Raw genomic sequence first — 13,825 nt, 5'->3', positions numbered from 1 at the left:
TTTGAATCTGGAATTTAACTTTGAAACAAGAAAAAAATTGATCTGTGACTAAACGCTTCAAACTTGGTGAATGACAGGTCCATATTATTTGGAGAATGAGAAAATAAACTTTTAGACTTGCAATTTGCTGACCGACAACTAAAACTATTAGGAGCCATGTCAAAATCCAAGGCTTAGCCTCGTGCAGGACGCTGGCAAACTAATGGTCTTGGCCCAAAATGATGCTACAGGGACCCGAGCAGACCTGAAAAACTAGAGAACTATAATAGGATACTACAACTAATCTCACCTTAACCTTTAACTGAGGACCAACTGGGTTAAGCTTGTTCTGAAGGCTACAACAGAAGGTGCAAATCTCACACAAATTTCCTCAAAGAATATATTTACTACCAGCCATGAAGGGGACAATAAAGCACCACAAGAGAGAAGCTTACTCATGACCAGATTTAAAGCAAGTAACAAATCAGTATCTTGTTTGAGATTATTGATGATTATCCCAGCACAGGTTCTATGGTGGAAGTGAGGAAGGAAAAGTGGGTCACTTCCACACAGGCTAGCGATTAGCTCCAAAAGACTCAAGGGTTGCTAGTTGGCAGACTCACTTACACAAGGGACTGAAACACAACACACACAATGTCAAAAAATGAGGCACGCAGGTCTATAGCCAAGATGTGACCAAGTAGGAGAGCACTGTTGTGTATTATCAATCAAAAGAGTAAAACAGTGTTTGAGTTAGTTGCTGCGTGCACTAAATCAATTTACTCCAAATGATCTGAATATAATTAGGCCAAGGAAAAGTACCAGGGTGAATTTATAGTTCCATTTAATGTTGTCTAAGAACATTAAATTACATTGAGCACATAAAAACACAAATCAAACAGGGAAGACTACAGCTATGCTCTGCTGTGAGGCAGCTGTGATCTAAGCTAAATGCTAACTTTAGCATGCTAACATGTTCATAATAATACTAACATGCTTATGTTTAAAATGTAAAAGAAATCAGTAGGGTTTATCCTCAGGGGATCATGAATGTCTCAACAACTATTGGATGGATTGCCATGAAGGTTTGTAGAGATATTTAAGTCTGGACCAAAATGGTGGACTTGACGAGCCAACATTGCCATGGTTTTGTTTTTTAGCATGAGACTAAAAACAAATTTTAAAAAACAGGTGTGTCCTCAAGGTTTGGCCACGTGTTTGTGTTTGTGGGATTGTCATGCTGATGCACAAATAGCCATTGTGCAAGATGTTGCATATTTCCAATTCCAACAAAACAACAAGGCATGATACAACATAGTACAATCAAAGCTAATGATGCAAGTAGCAACCCAGCATCAACCAGCAAAATATAGTGTAAAAAGAAGAGGAAAGAGTGAGCTGAGGTAGAGAAATGATATGTCCAACTATGCCATGCATAACCACACACGATCACATGAACTAATATGCAAACATGAAGGCCAATCAGACTGCTCAGAGCTGACAGACGACTCTCTGTGTAATTAGTCTATGTACACATAATAAAGCTTTAAGAGAGACTTCTCCTCCCAGGATTATACAGTGTACCTTGCTTGGCCTAACAGACACTGGACACGCGTCCTCTTCACGTGGTTTCGATGAGGAGTGTATAATAATATAGAAAGTAATGCATTTAATAAAAAAAGAGAAGTCGTAGTCTCTCTTAAGTATTCTTAATTAATTATTAATTCTTATAAGTCTCTCTTCGGCATCAAAGTGCAGCAAACACAATAAGTATAGAACAAAGTAGAGAGTGCACAGAGCTCACTCCCACTTACTCGTGTGCATCACAGGTCAGGGCTCAAACGCTGGGACAAACACTTGAAAGGTTGTCATTCTTACATTTGGATAGGTAACAATTTATCGTTCTGTTGCTGCTGAGCATTGGCTTATCTACATTTCTACCAGTTCCTAAAAAAAAAAAACTACACACAAGAAAATACCATCCCTTTTCACCAGCAGTGATAATCAGTTAATGTTCATTTAAATGTCCTTCTGTATTGGCTTGATATAGAGGACATTTTTTTCTCAAGGCTGTCAATATCATTGCAACACAGAGGCCGCACCAGCCTACTTGTGGTGCAATTGCTCATGTGGTGGGCAAGCTGTGAAATATTTTTGTCATTAGCGAACTAAATAATGCATGACAGTTGTGGTGTGGAAAAAATTTAATCTGATAACTGAATTTACGTTCGTTTAAATAAAAAAATAAAACTGCATGACCACAAATAATAGCAAACTACTCTACCAGTACTTGTTGAAAACAAAAACTCTGTTCTAAAACTGAACTTGTAGCAATTAAATTGACTGTCATGTGAAACTCACCTCCAATGACGTGGGGGCAGGTTGGTATTTATCTGTAATGACAGAACATTAAGAGTTACTCACACTCAAACACTGGATAGTTATTCATTTGTGCAAACACACCCTCTAAATTATTTGTGGAAATGTTCTGTAATTGTGCAAGACCTCTTTAAAATACAGAAAACACACCCCATACAGTGTTACAAAACATAAAATATTAAACTTGGGAATGGAGACGAGACTACATTTAGCGGGAGCTGAAAAGCATGATTGCTCGCCAGCGCTGAAGACGTCTGTAAAACTACTGATAAATTAATGATTTATGTTTTCTCTGCAGACGCTGAACACTGCCTGAGGCAAACTAAGGTGTCAAAACCTGCCACTGGGGGCTGGTTATAGGGATAGGACTATAGGGATATGACTGTGACTCATACTTGGGAGAAAGACATTGCCCTCTCTCAAAATGGAAAATCAAAATAAAGAACCTTAACCATGACCTTTTAAGTAAGCCTTTTCTTAACAACAAATTACAGGAACCGGACGGGAACAACCTTAAGTTTCACTTTCCTTTATTGGACAAAAGTTAAAATGAATGCTTTGACAAGCTTATCTCTTCTTCTGATACTGGCTTTTCCAGCACACCTGTACATCTGGATTTTCATGTAAGAGCTCAAAGGTACACAGAATATCATGGCCGGTTAGCCCAGTTGGTAGAGCAGGCACACATATACAGGAGGTTTATTCCTCGACGCAGAAGGTCCAGGGTTAGAGTCTGACCTGTGACAATTTCCTGCATGTCTTCCCTCTCTTTCCCCTTTCATATCTAGCTGTCCTATCCATTAAAAAGGTGGAAATGGCCAAAAAATGATCTTAAAAAAAAAAAGTACACATTATTTTTACATGCACTTTTACTTTTGACAGCTAAATCACTAGGAAATAGTGACTGGAACATAGAGTAACTGCCAGTAAGAGTAACGTCAGGGGTGAAAGTACAAATAGAGAGATAGATCTGCAGACTTTGACACCAGTCCAGAGTGTAAAATTAGTTCATTGCATATAAATAAGACACTTTGGCCAGACATGTCATCTCTTAGAATGCTAATATAAGTGCCATTTCAGTTTAAAATTCCATCAATTGAGGAAATGATTGAGTAATAAAAAAAAAAAAAAAAAAAAAAAAAAAAGGGACTAGTCCGACTGCATACTATGAATTTTTACTATACAGAGCTTAAGGAGACATTCACAGAAAATACTTGTTTCATAGTGTAGCTCAGTTATGCGCAGGTCACTATGAATTACACCTAACAGACGGGAGCAAAAAATAAACCGTCATCCACCAACACTCATTTGGTAAACACTAGATCCTCTGTTTGTCCCAGCCAAGGAGAGATGGCTTGGCCAGGGCCCTGGTCTCTCCTAGAGCAAGTAAGTCACCGTGGGCATATTTGGAGCAGTGTGCAGTGTCCCCCAGACTATCCTATTCAGAGAAATGCCAACCTGTGGGCTGCTGAAAAAGGGGTTCACAGAGAGTGCGATGCAGATGGGTAGACATAAGGCTTTTTTACCCATTTCTACTCTAATCTAAGAAATAAATACACAAGAGATTGTAAATCCTTATTTAAACCAACCCCTTCAATGACATAATAACCAGATCAACTATGAATAACATTCCAGTTTACATGCACCAAATCCTCTGCACTGTATATGAATCATTGAAAATATTGGGTGTAAACAAGAGCATCATCTGGATGCAGCATTCAGGCTTTATTCAGGCCCTTTTCTAGGCAAAGTGGAGAGGGACTGAACATATTCTTCCCCGCGCTGTGTGTGAATTGATCGGACTGCAGCAGGAGAAGCGTGGATCTCGCATCAATTGAGCCAAAAATAAATACTTGACTTGGACTCCGTGCTGCTTATAATAATATAATAGCTTGATTCTGTTTACTATGCTTCACAAAAATACACACTTCCTGCAGTGTTTGGCTCGAGAAGACATCTTGATACAAGCAGTGAGATAGGAAGAGTGACTTGAAGAGGTGGTCTGGGTGTTGGCCAAAAAATACCACCTTGTCACTGACTCATGTACAGGCCATACGTAGAGTGCATAAGCATTGGTTTTCTGCTGGTAGCAACCTCTGAAACTGGCTACCGACACCGAGCTACTGAAAGCTTAATAGGTCTCACGTCTCTCTCATCACCAGGCCTAATAAGAATCAGGACATGGCCGAGCTGTCCCAAAATACCTCAGCCACTAGGCAGAGGAACAGCAAAGGACTCTGCGTAATCTCCAAACTCATCAGATTTCTAAAGTCTGTGCCTCTAATCATCACATTTATTCCATTTTTAGCAGTGTCAAGACTCTTTCAGCAGCACAGGCTGAATTATAGCAGTTTATACTGAGAGTGTAATTTCCACACACAGCAAACATAACTGGTTGGTTAAATATGCTGAGATGAGGGAAAGCTGGACTGTGGGGTTAGCTCAAGAGAGAGATCTTATGTGGGGGTATAAACAGGGGAGGGGAAAATAAGAAGAATAGGTGGCTAATAACTTCCCAGGAGAGATAGGATAAAACCTCAGTGCCAAAGCTATGCTGACAGCCACACCTCCTCCCACACCCAGCTTCATCTCTCACATATTAATGGAATGCAGTTAAAAGGTTTTGAGACACTCGTTGCACCTGGTGTACTGGAGAAAGCCTTTGAGACCCAGAGTAATGGTAGTTGTTCCAGTAGTTGATTGCTTTCAGCTTGCAACCCCAAGTGTAAATCTATGAATCAACTATATTACAAGATAGCAGGGTCCAAGTCACTCAGACTGGAATTAGCCTATTGGATATATTCTGCCTGTTCCTGTCCACGAGGCCAGACAGGTAGCTTGTTGTTGTTGTTGTTGTTGTTGTTGTTGTTGTTGTTGTTGTTGTTGTTGTTGTTGTTGTTGTTGTTGTTGTTGTTGTTGTTGTTGTTGTTGTTGTTGTGTGCGCGCATTGGAAAAAAAATTTTTTCCATTAACAATTAATAGTTTGGTCTATAAAATGTCAGAATATAGTGAAAAGGGTCTTCACATTGCTGGTTTTTAGATAATGAAAACAAGCAAATATTAAGCATTTGAGAAGCTGGTATGAGTGAAATTCTGGCATTTGTGCTTAATGGCTTATCAAAATTGTTGTCAATGGACTGATCAACTCATCTAGTCATCGTTTCACCTCTGAGGCAAATTGTCAAGTGGGAACACAAAACAGCAGGAAAGTGGAACTCACTAATCAGAATTTTGTGGATCTACGCAGCCCATGTGCATGCAAGCTTCCAGCTTAGGCCTACTCTTTTTACCAAACTATATTAAAACGTGGTTCCATAGTGTTTAAAATCTGCCAGGTGCATTTAGCCCACACCAAGCACCTGCTCTGATGCCCCCACTAATCTGTGCCTTTACTCAACTGTCACAACACAAATAATGGGGCTGTAAGGCAGCAATATGAGTCATCTGGGTTCGTTTGTTTTGCCAGTATTTCACTGTAGTCTTGATGCTGGTATTGCTTTGCTCTGGACTGGGCCAAAGGTGCTCTGCAGTTTGAATCCCTCACATGGTTCCTTGTTTACTGTTGCCAACTGACCGCTGCGGAGCATCATTCAAACACAAACCAGCAGTCATTCTGAGCCAGCCGTTTGAATGAAGCAATAATATTAGCCCCGTTTATAATGCAAATATTAGATCATATAGTTATTAAAAAAATAAATAAAAATAATAAAAACTGTAGGTTCATAATTGATAATACAGCTTCCTATCAGTGATGTATTTTAATAACCGCATCGGGCGTCTGTAAACAAATTTCACCACATGGCTTGAAGCAGACAGTCACAACAATATGGCCTCTTTGTAGGGATGCTCCGTTCGTTTGGCCTGCGACTGATGTGAAGGAAAAGGCTTTATTGTTGGCAGCCTGTTGGGCTAGCAGTCTTCGTCGTTTTAGCTGCGCAGTTAGGCTACTCAAACCAGACAGATGTTTGTGTAAATCCCGACACATGGTTCGTTTACCTGTGCCGTCTTCAAAGTGCAGTTTCACAGTCCCGTCTCTCCCGATCTTCACATCCCCGGGTCCCTCAATCCTCCTCGGATAGTCGACGGCTGAAGCACCGGCAGACTTGGAGCTTTTCCTCCGAGATTTCTGCGCTAAAGTCCGACAACATTGATAACACACCGCCCATGCCTGTTCCTCGTTTATCGGCTGGCTGTACAGTTTCAGGATTTCTTCCAATGAGACCTCCGCGGCTCCGTCGCTGCAGTCCATGTTCACCTCCCCGGTGTTCAAATCGGAAGAATCCTGAAGTATGGTCGCATTGGTCGGCGAAGTCAACATCCCGTCGTCCGTCCCGGGTCGCTTGGCCATCCTCACCTCATTATAACCACATCATTTAGAGAGAAAAAGAAACGCAATTAATATTTCAGAGTCACTCGGCTACATAGACTCAGACGTTAAGCTCTCTATCAGCTGTTTTCTCTCCGATGAGAATGAAAAGCACCAACTGATCACTGAACGACAGATAGCTTGCAGCACGTTCCGCCTGGTCTAAGTGCCCGCCGACCCGGCAGCCGGCTCATTGCGCATGACTCGTTTGTCCTGTCGGAAATGGTCATTTTATATACCACAGAGCTTCCGCCATCAGGTGTGTAGTCCAAAATCCGTAGGCTATTAAATAATATTGTGTTAACACAACAATAAGTGTTATTATAATGGTCTGAATAGGTGGAAAGTAACTAAGTAGCCTACTCAAATTCATTTGCAAAAACAGATAAAGGCTATTCTTAAAATGAATAAACCAGCACCAGTGTGATTAATAGGCTATTGCCTTGAGTGCACAATAAAAAAATATTGTTTATTAAACTTTTGAGATATCTTATCAAAACAATCCAACACCAGTTTGATTGAAATGTCGTTAAGCCTATTTCCTGTAGGCCTAGTGCAAAAAACTTTACTTGAGTAATTAAGTAAATATCTCCTGCTGAGATATAACGCCTAGCTAATATTTGTTCTGATTAGTATACATTTGCATACTACTGTATTGAACCTGTCATTACCTATTTATATTATCATGTTACATTATCATTCAGATCTAACAGACTATGGTGATGTATTTTATTCCATGGGAAAAAAATAAGTCTATTATTGGCATTTTCTTAATCTAACCTACACATTTTCTGAATGGATTTTGGATAAACCTACAAAGATTACATGATTATCATATTCATGCTATTTAAACAAAAAATGTTTTGTAGTAAGCCCAGGAGTGATAGCAAACAAATTAAATTACTATCAATGCATGTGATGCTTGGTAAAGGACAGTGCAATAAGTGTATTATCTAAAAGATATGTAAGGTATATAGAAACAGATCCATGAATTCATAGTAAATAACATGAAGCAAGATATTGGCCTATTGATATAGGCTAATTAATCCTGCTGTAGGCTTTGCCTGTAGCTAACGAGAAATTACTGCACATCTCACTTCTTTCTGAGTTTCACAACTTAAGAAGCTGACAATAATTTTAATTCAAAGAAGAAAAAAGTTTTAGATCCTATGTTTAAATGTTGCTTTCCATCACAAAAGTTGGCCTATACACATTTCAACATTATCATCTCAGTAAATCATCAACAACTCTTGACAAGCAACAGTTATCACAATCAGAAACGGTTAGGTCAGACTCACAAGAGACCTCAGCTGGTCAACGGCGCCATCTACTGTCCATAACATTTTCCTGATGACACATCCTGAATCACCTCCTGAGTGTACTTCTTAGTGCTTCTTTTTCTATTTTCACATGTACCAAATAAGCAAAAAGTTTTATTTCAGACAGCTTGCTTTTGATAATGTTTGGGTAGAGACATTTGCCATCAATGCTGAATCAATTAAAGATCGATTTAAACATGCATATCAGTGTAAGCCACGCAAATGACTCATCATTACAATACTCATGTATATGGTAAATGATAAAGTGTGACATATAACATAAAATAAAATGTGAGAGAACACAATATTGAATAAAAGAAACTCTCAAAATGAAAACAGGAGCAGTTCAGATCAAGATGAGTTGTAGGCACATGCAGGTGTGTTTTTTTTTTATCTTGCAAAGGCTGGAAAAGACAGTCTTCAACCTTCAAGTGTCAAACCAGATGTCAGTTTCTAAACAGCACTTCAGGGTCTTTTAAATGAAAATTCTTTACAGCATTGACCGAGGTTAAACAGCATAATAATTTTTCATTCACAACAAAAAGAATATACTTGCACAAAGAACTGAAGCAAATTCTTAAGGAAGGCCCCACACAGAAAACATTTGATGTGCAGACTGTGATTATCAGGTGCATATGGGACGGTCTTTTTATTTAAAATTTGCTTAGCACAGTGGGTCATTCCCTGACCGGCGCCATAAGCATGGGAGAAAAGCATGGTGGAGAGCATGAACACTGTTTGTGATCCACTCTCTGCTTCACTTCACGCATGCATTTGCAATGGCACAACAAAGATGCAGCATCCCGAGATCTTTGGATGGAGACATTATGCAGGGGCTTATGTTGTAAATCACTGAGATCGACCAAAGTCCCTGGCAAACATCATCCACACACTTCTGTAATTCGCCATCCCATCTTCTGGTGAACTTTTACACAGCTCCGACCCTCTTCTTCTTCACAGAATCTTGGCTTTTCTTCATCTTTCACCACATACGTTCCCAGGTTCAGCTTCTCCACTACTGTTGATGTTGACGAGCTGCCCATCCTTAGACAACGCACCGGCCTCCTTTGATGCCCTCCTTTTGGAGTCACGAGTGGTTTGCTGTGAAAAGATGTAAGAGTTTTGAATGTCATTTAAATGCCACCACGCTGGACAGAGAGCGAGTGGGCAACGATAGCCAACTGAGATCTGAGTCACTGAAGGTCTGCCCATAAGTGGAAGGTTAAATAAATAAAACACAACAGTCTATGTTTTTGAGTCGCTGAAAATGTAATTTATTAGGTCAGAGGATTAGATTTTTTTGATCTTTTTGAAATGTTAAATGAGTTTTGTACAGAACAAAAACCATTTGCAACACAGTCCTCAATAACTATAATGAATTTAAAACATGCAGAATAAAAGTGTATATACAGTGTTATCTTTCTGTCTCTTTCTGTCTGCTATTCATGAGTTTAAAGCCCATACATTTGCAGAAAGCAGCATCTGGGCTCAGCGTCTTTTGTGCATTAGCTCTCACGATAAAAGATTAGACAAACAGGTGGCCGGGTTGGCTCAGTGGGTAGAGTAGGCGCACATATACTGAGAGGGGTATGCCTCGACACAGAGGTCCAGGGTTTGAATCCGACCTGTGATGATTTCCTGCATGTCTTCCCTTTCTCACCTAACTGTCCTGTCAAAATTAAAAGCAGAAAAGCCCAAAAAATAGTCTTAAAAGAAAATGTTATATTCCATAGAATCCAGAATATTTTTAGACAATTTATCATTCTCAGTGTTTACTGTTTGTACGTACAGCTACAGAAATATGGCCAACAGACACCCAAACATTTATATTTAAGGTATAACAAAAAATTTGCCGGTGCAACACAGATGTCTTCTTACTTAATGGTTTTATTTCTTAAGGTGTAAAACAGTGATTAAAGTTTCGATGTAAGGTTACATCTTCATAAGAGTCCTTATATCAAAACGTTAGTCACTGTTATGCACATTAAGAAATAAAACCATTTAGTAAGGAGACATGTGTGTTGCACTGGTACATTTTTTGTTAATGATATTTAAGATATTTAGGAAAATATAGCGTAAATATACTTCCATAGGTCTGAAACTAATTCTTATTTTCACAACTTCCCTAGAGTGAAATCTTTGAATTGCTTCTTTTGTCCAGTAGTGTTTAAAACCCAAATATCAGTTTACTGTCATATATGGCAAAGAACAGCAGCAAATCCTCACATTTCATCCAAATAGTTTATTTGCTTTTTTCAACTTTTTCTTTCAGCTCTACACTTCTGTGTTTTTGAGTAACTTATTATCCATGGTATTTATTCAAGCATTCTTTGCACTGCCATGCTCTCTTGCACTACTTACTTTACATAACCCAACTGATTGTAGTTACTGTTGTTAAAGATACTGTTATGGTTGTTGTTGTTGTTGTTGTTGTTGTGTATGTCTACATTTGTATCTTCCTGAAAATTTTGCCTGTAAATATTATAAAGCCATTCTAGGCAAACCTCAATCATAACTTTGCGAATGTATTTCTCAGAGTTCATCTCGCAACCATAATCTCAGATCACAAGAGACAAATATCTGCTGGCCGTCCTTCCTACACTAAAACCTTGCTCCAGTCATTTGGAAGAGTCTATAAAAGGATGTTAAATTGAGAAATGTGGTATCTAAAGTAAACTTGGTATAAATATATTTTAAACTACTGGCAACTGGAGTCAGATTTTTCACAAAGTTGATTCTGCAGAGCAATTTAGCAGAAGGACTTTCAAACACTATATTATGAGAAGAAGTAATGTCAGAGGACAGGTATGCCATGCTACTAGGTCTCATATCCTGTAACGTCACCATGTGTGCAAAGACAGAGGCTGTTGGTGTTCATATTTAGCAGTTAGACGTGCCAATACCTGCTACCAGTGTCACCTACATCACTCAAGGAGCGCCTGGGTCTCCTCTGGTGGTTGGAGCCAGTGGATGTGAGGGCCTGCTTCCCACACTGGGTGCCTGTGTTCACCATCCTCTTCTCCCTCAGACTGGCCTCCAGAGCTTTACCTTTGGACAACAGTTGAGGGCTTACAGGTTATCATGTGAAACACAACCAACATTAAGACAATAGTGGAGATGCAAAACTGCTATGTCAGGGAGTTGACAGCTGGGTTTCGAGTGGTTCATTTAGCTTTCTTGTGATCCTTTTTGTATTATTTTCTCAATTCTGAGGTTGTAATGTGGCCTATGGTAGCTACATGCAATGGATGTTAACAGACAAAACAGAGGTGAAGGCTCTTACTGTTTGCTACTGGTAGAGAGGTCTCTACGTCCGTATTGGTAAGCCACGTCGATTCTGTTTCTCTGGTCCAGCTCTCATGGTACCTCGGCTCGATGATCGCGTCCGCCCGACTCCCCCCACAACCCATCGGAAAAATCATCCACGGCAGGTGCAGCTGACACGGGCTAAACACGGCTCGGTTTGTCTAACAACAGTCGCACCATTCTCGCAGGAGCTCTACTGCATCCGTGTCTCCGTCTCCATCATCAGTCGGAGCAGCTGCTGGTTGATGCTGCTCTCCACAGACAGCAGCTGATCAGCATTAACACACGCCGGAGATATCTGCGTCATCCAACGGCATCCAGTCTGACCGCTGATAGGCTGTGAGGGATATCAACTCCAGCTCGTGTCACCATCATCATCACGCAAATATGCACTTACACCAACCAAAATCACAAATTTAACACTTTACTTTGGGTCCCTTTATTTCGCATTTATAAGAACCAGGCCTATACAAGCATGTAATATATAGCCTATATAATGCAGTAAGATGAGAACATTTACCTTTTTGATTATTAATGTAGGCTACACTAGCTATTAATCAATACTTATAACTACTATGAAAACACACTATATTATTAACACAATATTGTCATTCAGAAGGCTATCTGTTTATGTGCTCTGTCATTTTTAAGAATAATTAATTGATTCATACTGAGTAAAATAATAGTGAAAAATCAAAAGAGGATAGTTTAAATAACGTAATAGGCTACCAATCACTATTAGGTTGTTTTTTTTATAGATTTTTTTCTAAGTTGCCAGGTTGTGAAAAATCCCTTTGGCAGGTATAGGCTATTTATCCATATATTTGGTAACAATGCAGTTATAAATGATGATAAATCCATTTATAAAGGGTGAAGAGTTTTTCCCTTTCTAATAAGCTATATTCTGTTATAAAATGTAAAAAAACCTAAGTCATTAAAATGATATATTAAGGAAAATTATGGTTCATTTATTTAGCACTTCAGGGATTACACAGTGCTTAAAAAATCCAAAAAATCCAAACATAAATAGGAAAATTTAAGTCAACAGGGAGAATTCAAGACAAATCACAAGAACAAATTACAAAAACTCCAACAAATACCAATAGTACATACACATACACACACTTGTTTGTCTGCTAAAATGTAATCATAAGAAAGTGGTTTTAAGAAGCAACACAAAAGAAGATAGATTTTGAAAGTTTTACTTTCAGCATGTAATAAAGAGCTTTTACAACAATCCATCCAATCTGTAGTTGTAAATTAAAAAGTTAATAGTAGTCAATAAAACATTTACGATCCATTGGAGCAGTCTTCCTGGTTAATCAAAGAGGGGAACAAAGCAAGTGTAGAGGAGGATAAACACCAGCTAAAGGGATTTTTCATCATTTGGTAATCCCAAAGTTGTTCTTATTAATGGTTTGATCCATTATAATAATTTATTAACCAATAATACAGCCATTAGTTACAACGTATAACCCCATTTTAAAGGAAGCTTTATTAGAAAGGGGTACCAAACTGAGATATGATATGAAATTAAAAACAAAACTCTTGAGCTAGCTCCGTAGCCCCCAAAGGTAAACCTTAATTTCAAAATGAAATAATTTCCGTGGTGAAAAAGATCTCTCTTTTGTACTTCAAGTTCCATGTGGACTTACTTATGTTTCCCAAATATACTTGCTGTCTGGATCGAACCTGTAGCACAACAGAGAACAAATGTTCGAGCGTGACTCAAAACTTAAAATCTTGAGCAAATATTTGAATCTGTTCTGGTAAACTGTTTGCTTCCAATATGTTTTCAATATATGTCCTCTTAAGTCTAGGTTTTAAATGATGCCCAATAGAAGTGATTTTCTATTGTGCTTCGCCTTATATGGGACTGATAGTGATGCTGAAGTTGGTTTATATCAGCCTGAAAAGACTTTATCAACTTTATTCTGCAGTTAAAAAGAACAGTGAGCAAAAGTCAAGTATATATCACATAGAGTATTTATTTTTCACATTTATTTTAAATATGTGGTGTAATTTTCAGTTATACTGTATAACTATATTTGCACATAGACCTTTATCATTATTTTTCTTAAACGGCTTGATATGCAGAAATTATACAAGCATACAATCAGCAAACATATTGCTTCTTTATACTGTAAAATGATTCATCTCAGTATTTCACAGGATTACAGCTTTAGTGGGGCGAAACGATGGTCTACTTGTAAACAGACATTCCTTACATGGAGCTAAAACACATCACTTTCAAAAACTGAACAAACAATAACATATTCACTGATTTAAAGGCTTTAAATAAATACTATATTTAACATACATTTATTTTTTCCCATTTCCCCCACGCGTACTGTTCTTGTTGTTGTTGCTTTGAATAAAGTAGGGCAGCAGGAAAAAAGAAACATGAGAAATGCAACATTTTATAGTACCTTTGATGGGGAATGTTAACCATTTTGATGGGTGCACACTAGGGAGC

At 38.6% G+C, this 13,825-nt stretch overlaps 2 protein-coding genes across 6 annotated transcripts in view; both read right to left on the bottom strand.

Moving 5' to 3' along the window:
- The window catches only part of spire1a (spire-type actin nucleation factor 1a), a 33,445-nt gene extending 26,534 nt beyond the window's left edge, over nt 1-6,911 (bottom strand). For all 3 annotated transcript variants that reach the window (XM_028597544.1, XM_028597545.1, XM_028597546.1), the window contains exons 1-2: nt 6,355-6,911; nt 2,341-2,372 (exon numbers count right to left, since the gene is read on the bottom strand). In XM_028597544.1, the coding sequence (XP_028453345.1) occupies nt 2,341-2,372; nt 6,355-6,706 (384 nt within the window). In that variant the 5' untranslated portion in view covers nt 6,707-6,911. The remainder of the gene's footprint in view (nt 1-2,340; nt 2,373-6,354) is intronic.
- Nucleotides 6,912-7,902: 991 nt separating this feature from the next.
- si:ch211-215i13.3 (brain and acute leukemia cytoplasmic protein) lies at nt 7,903-11,653 on the bottom strand. 3 transcript variants are annotated; one of them, XM_028598165.1, is made up of 3 exons: nt 11,327-11,653; nt 10,947-11,091; nt 7,903-9,144 (listed from the first exon to the last, which is right to left on the bottom strand). In XM_028598165.1, the coding sequence occupies exons 1-3, from the start codon at nt 11,463-11,465 to the stop codon at nt 8,925-8,927; spliced, it is 504 nt and encodes a 167-aa protein (XP_028453966.1). In that variant the 5' UTR covers nt 11,466-11,653; the 3' UTR covers nt 7,903-8,924. The 3 variants fall into 3 exon arrangements, with proteins under 3 accessions (XP_028453966.1, XP_028453967.1, XP_028453968.1); XM_028598166.1 differs by having other exon boundaries at nt 10,967-11,091; XM_028598167.1 differs by lacking the exon at nt 7,903-9,144 and adding an exon at nt 9,681-9,712 and having other exon boundaries at nt 10,967-11,091.
- Nucleotides 11,654-13,825: the final 2,172 nt, after the last annotated feature.

Source organism: Perca flavescens, chromosome 14 (assembly GCF_004354835.1).
Source record: "Perca flavescens isolate YP-PL-M2 chromosome 14, PFLA_1.0, whole genome shotgun sequence".
Classification (NCBI taxonomy): domain Eukaryota; kingdom Metazoa; phylum Chordata; class Actinopteri; order Perciformes; family Percidae; genus Perca; species Perca flavescens.
This window is presented reverse-complemented; position numbering and strand designations above follow the sequence as displayed.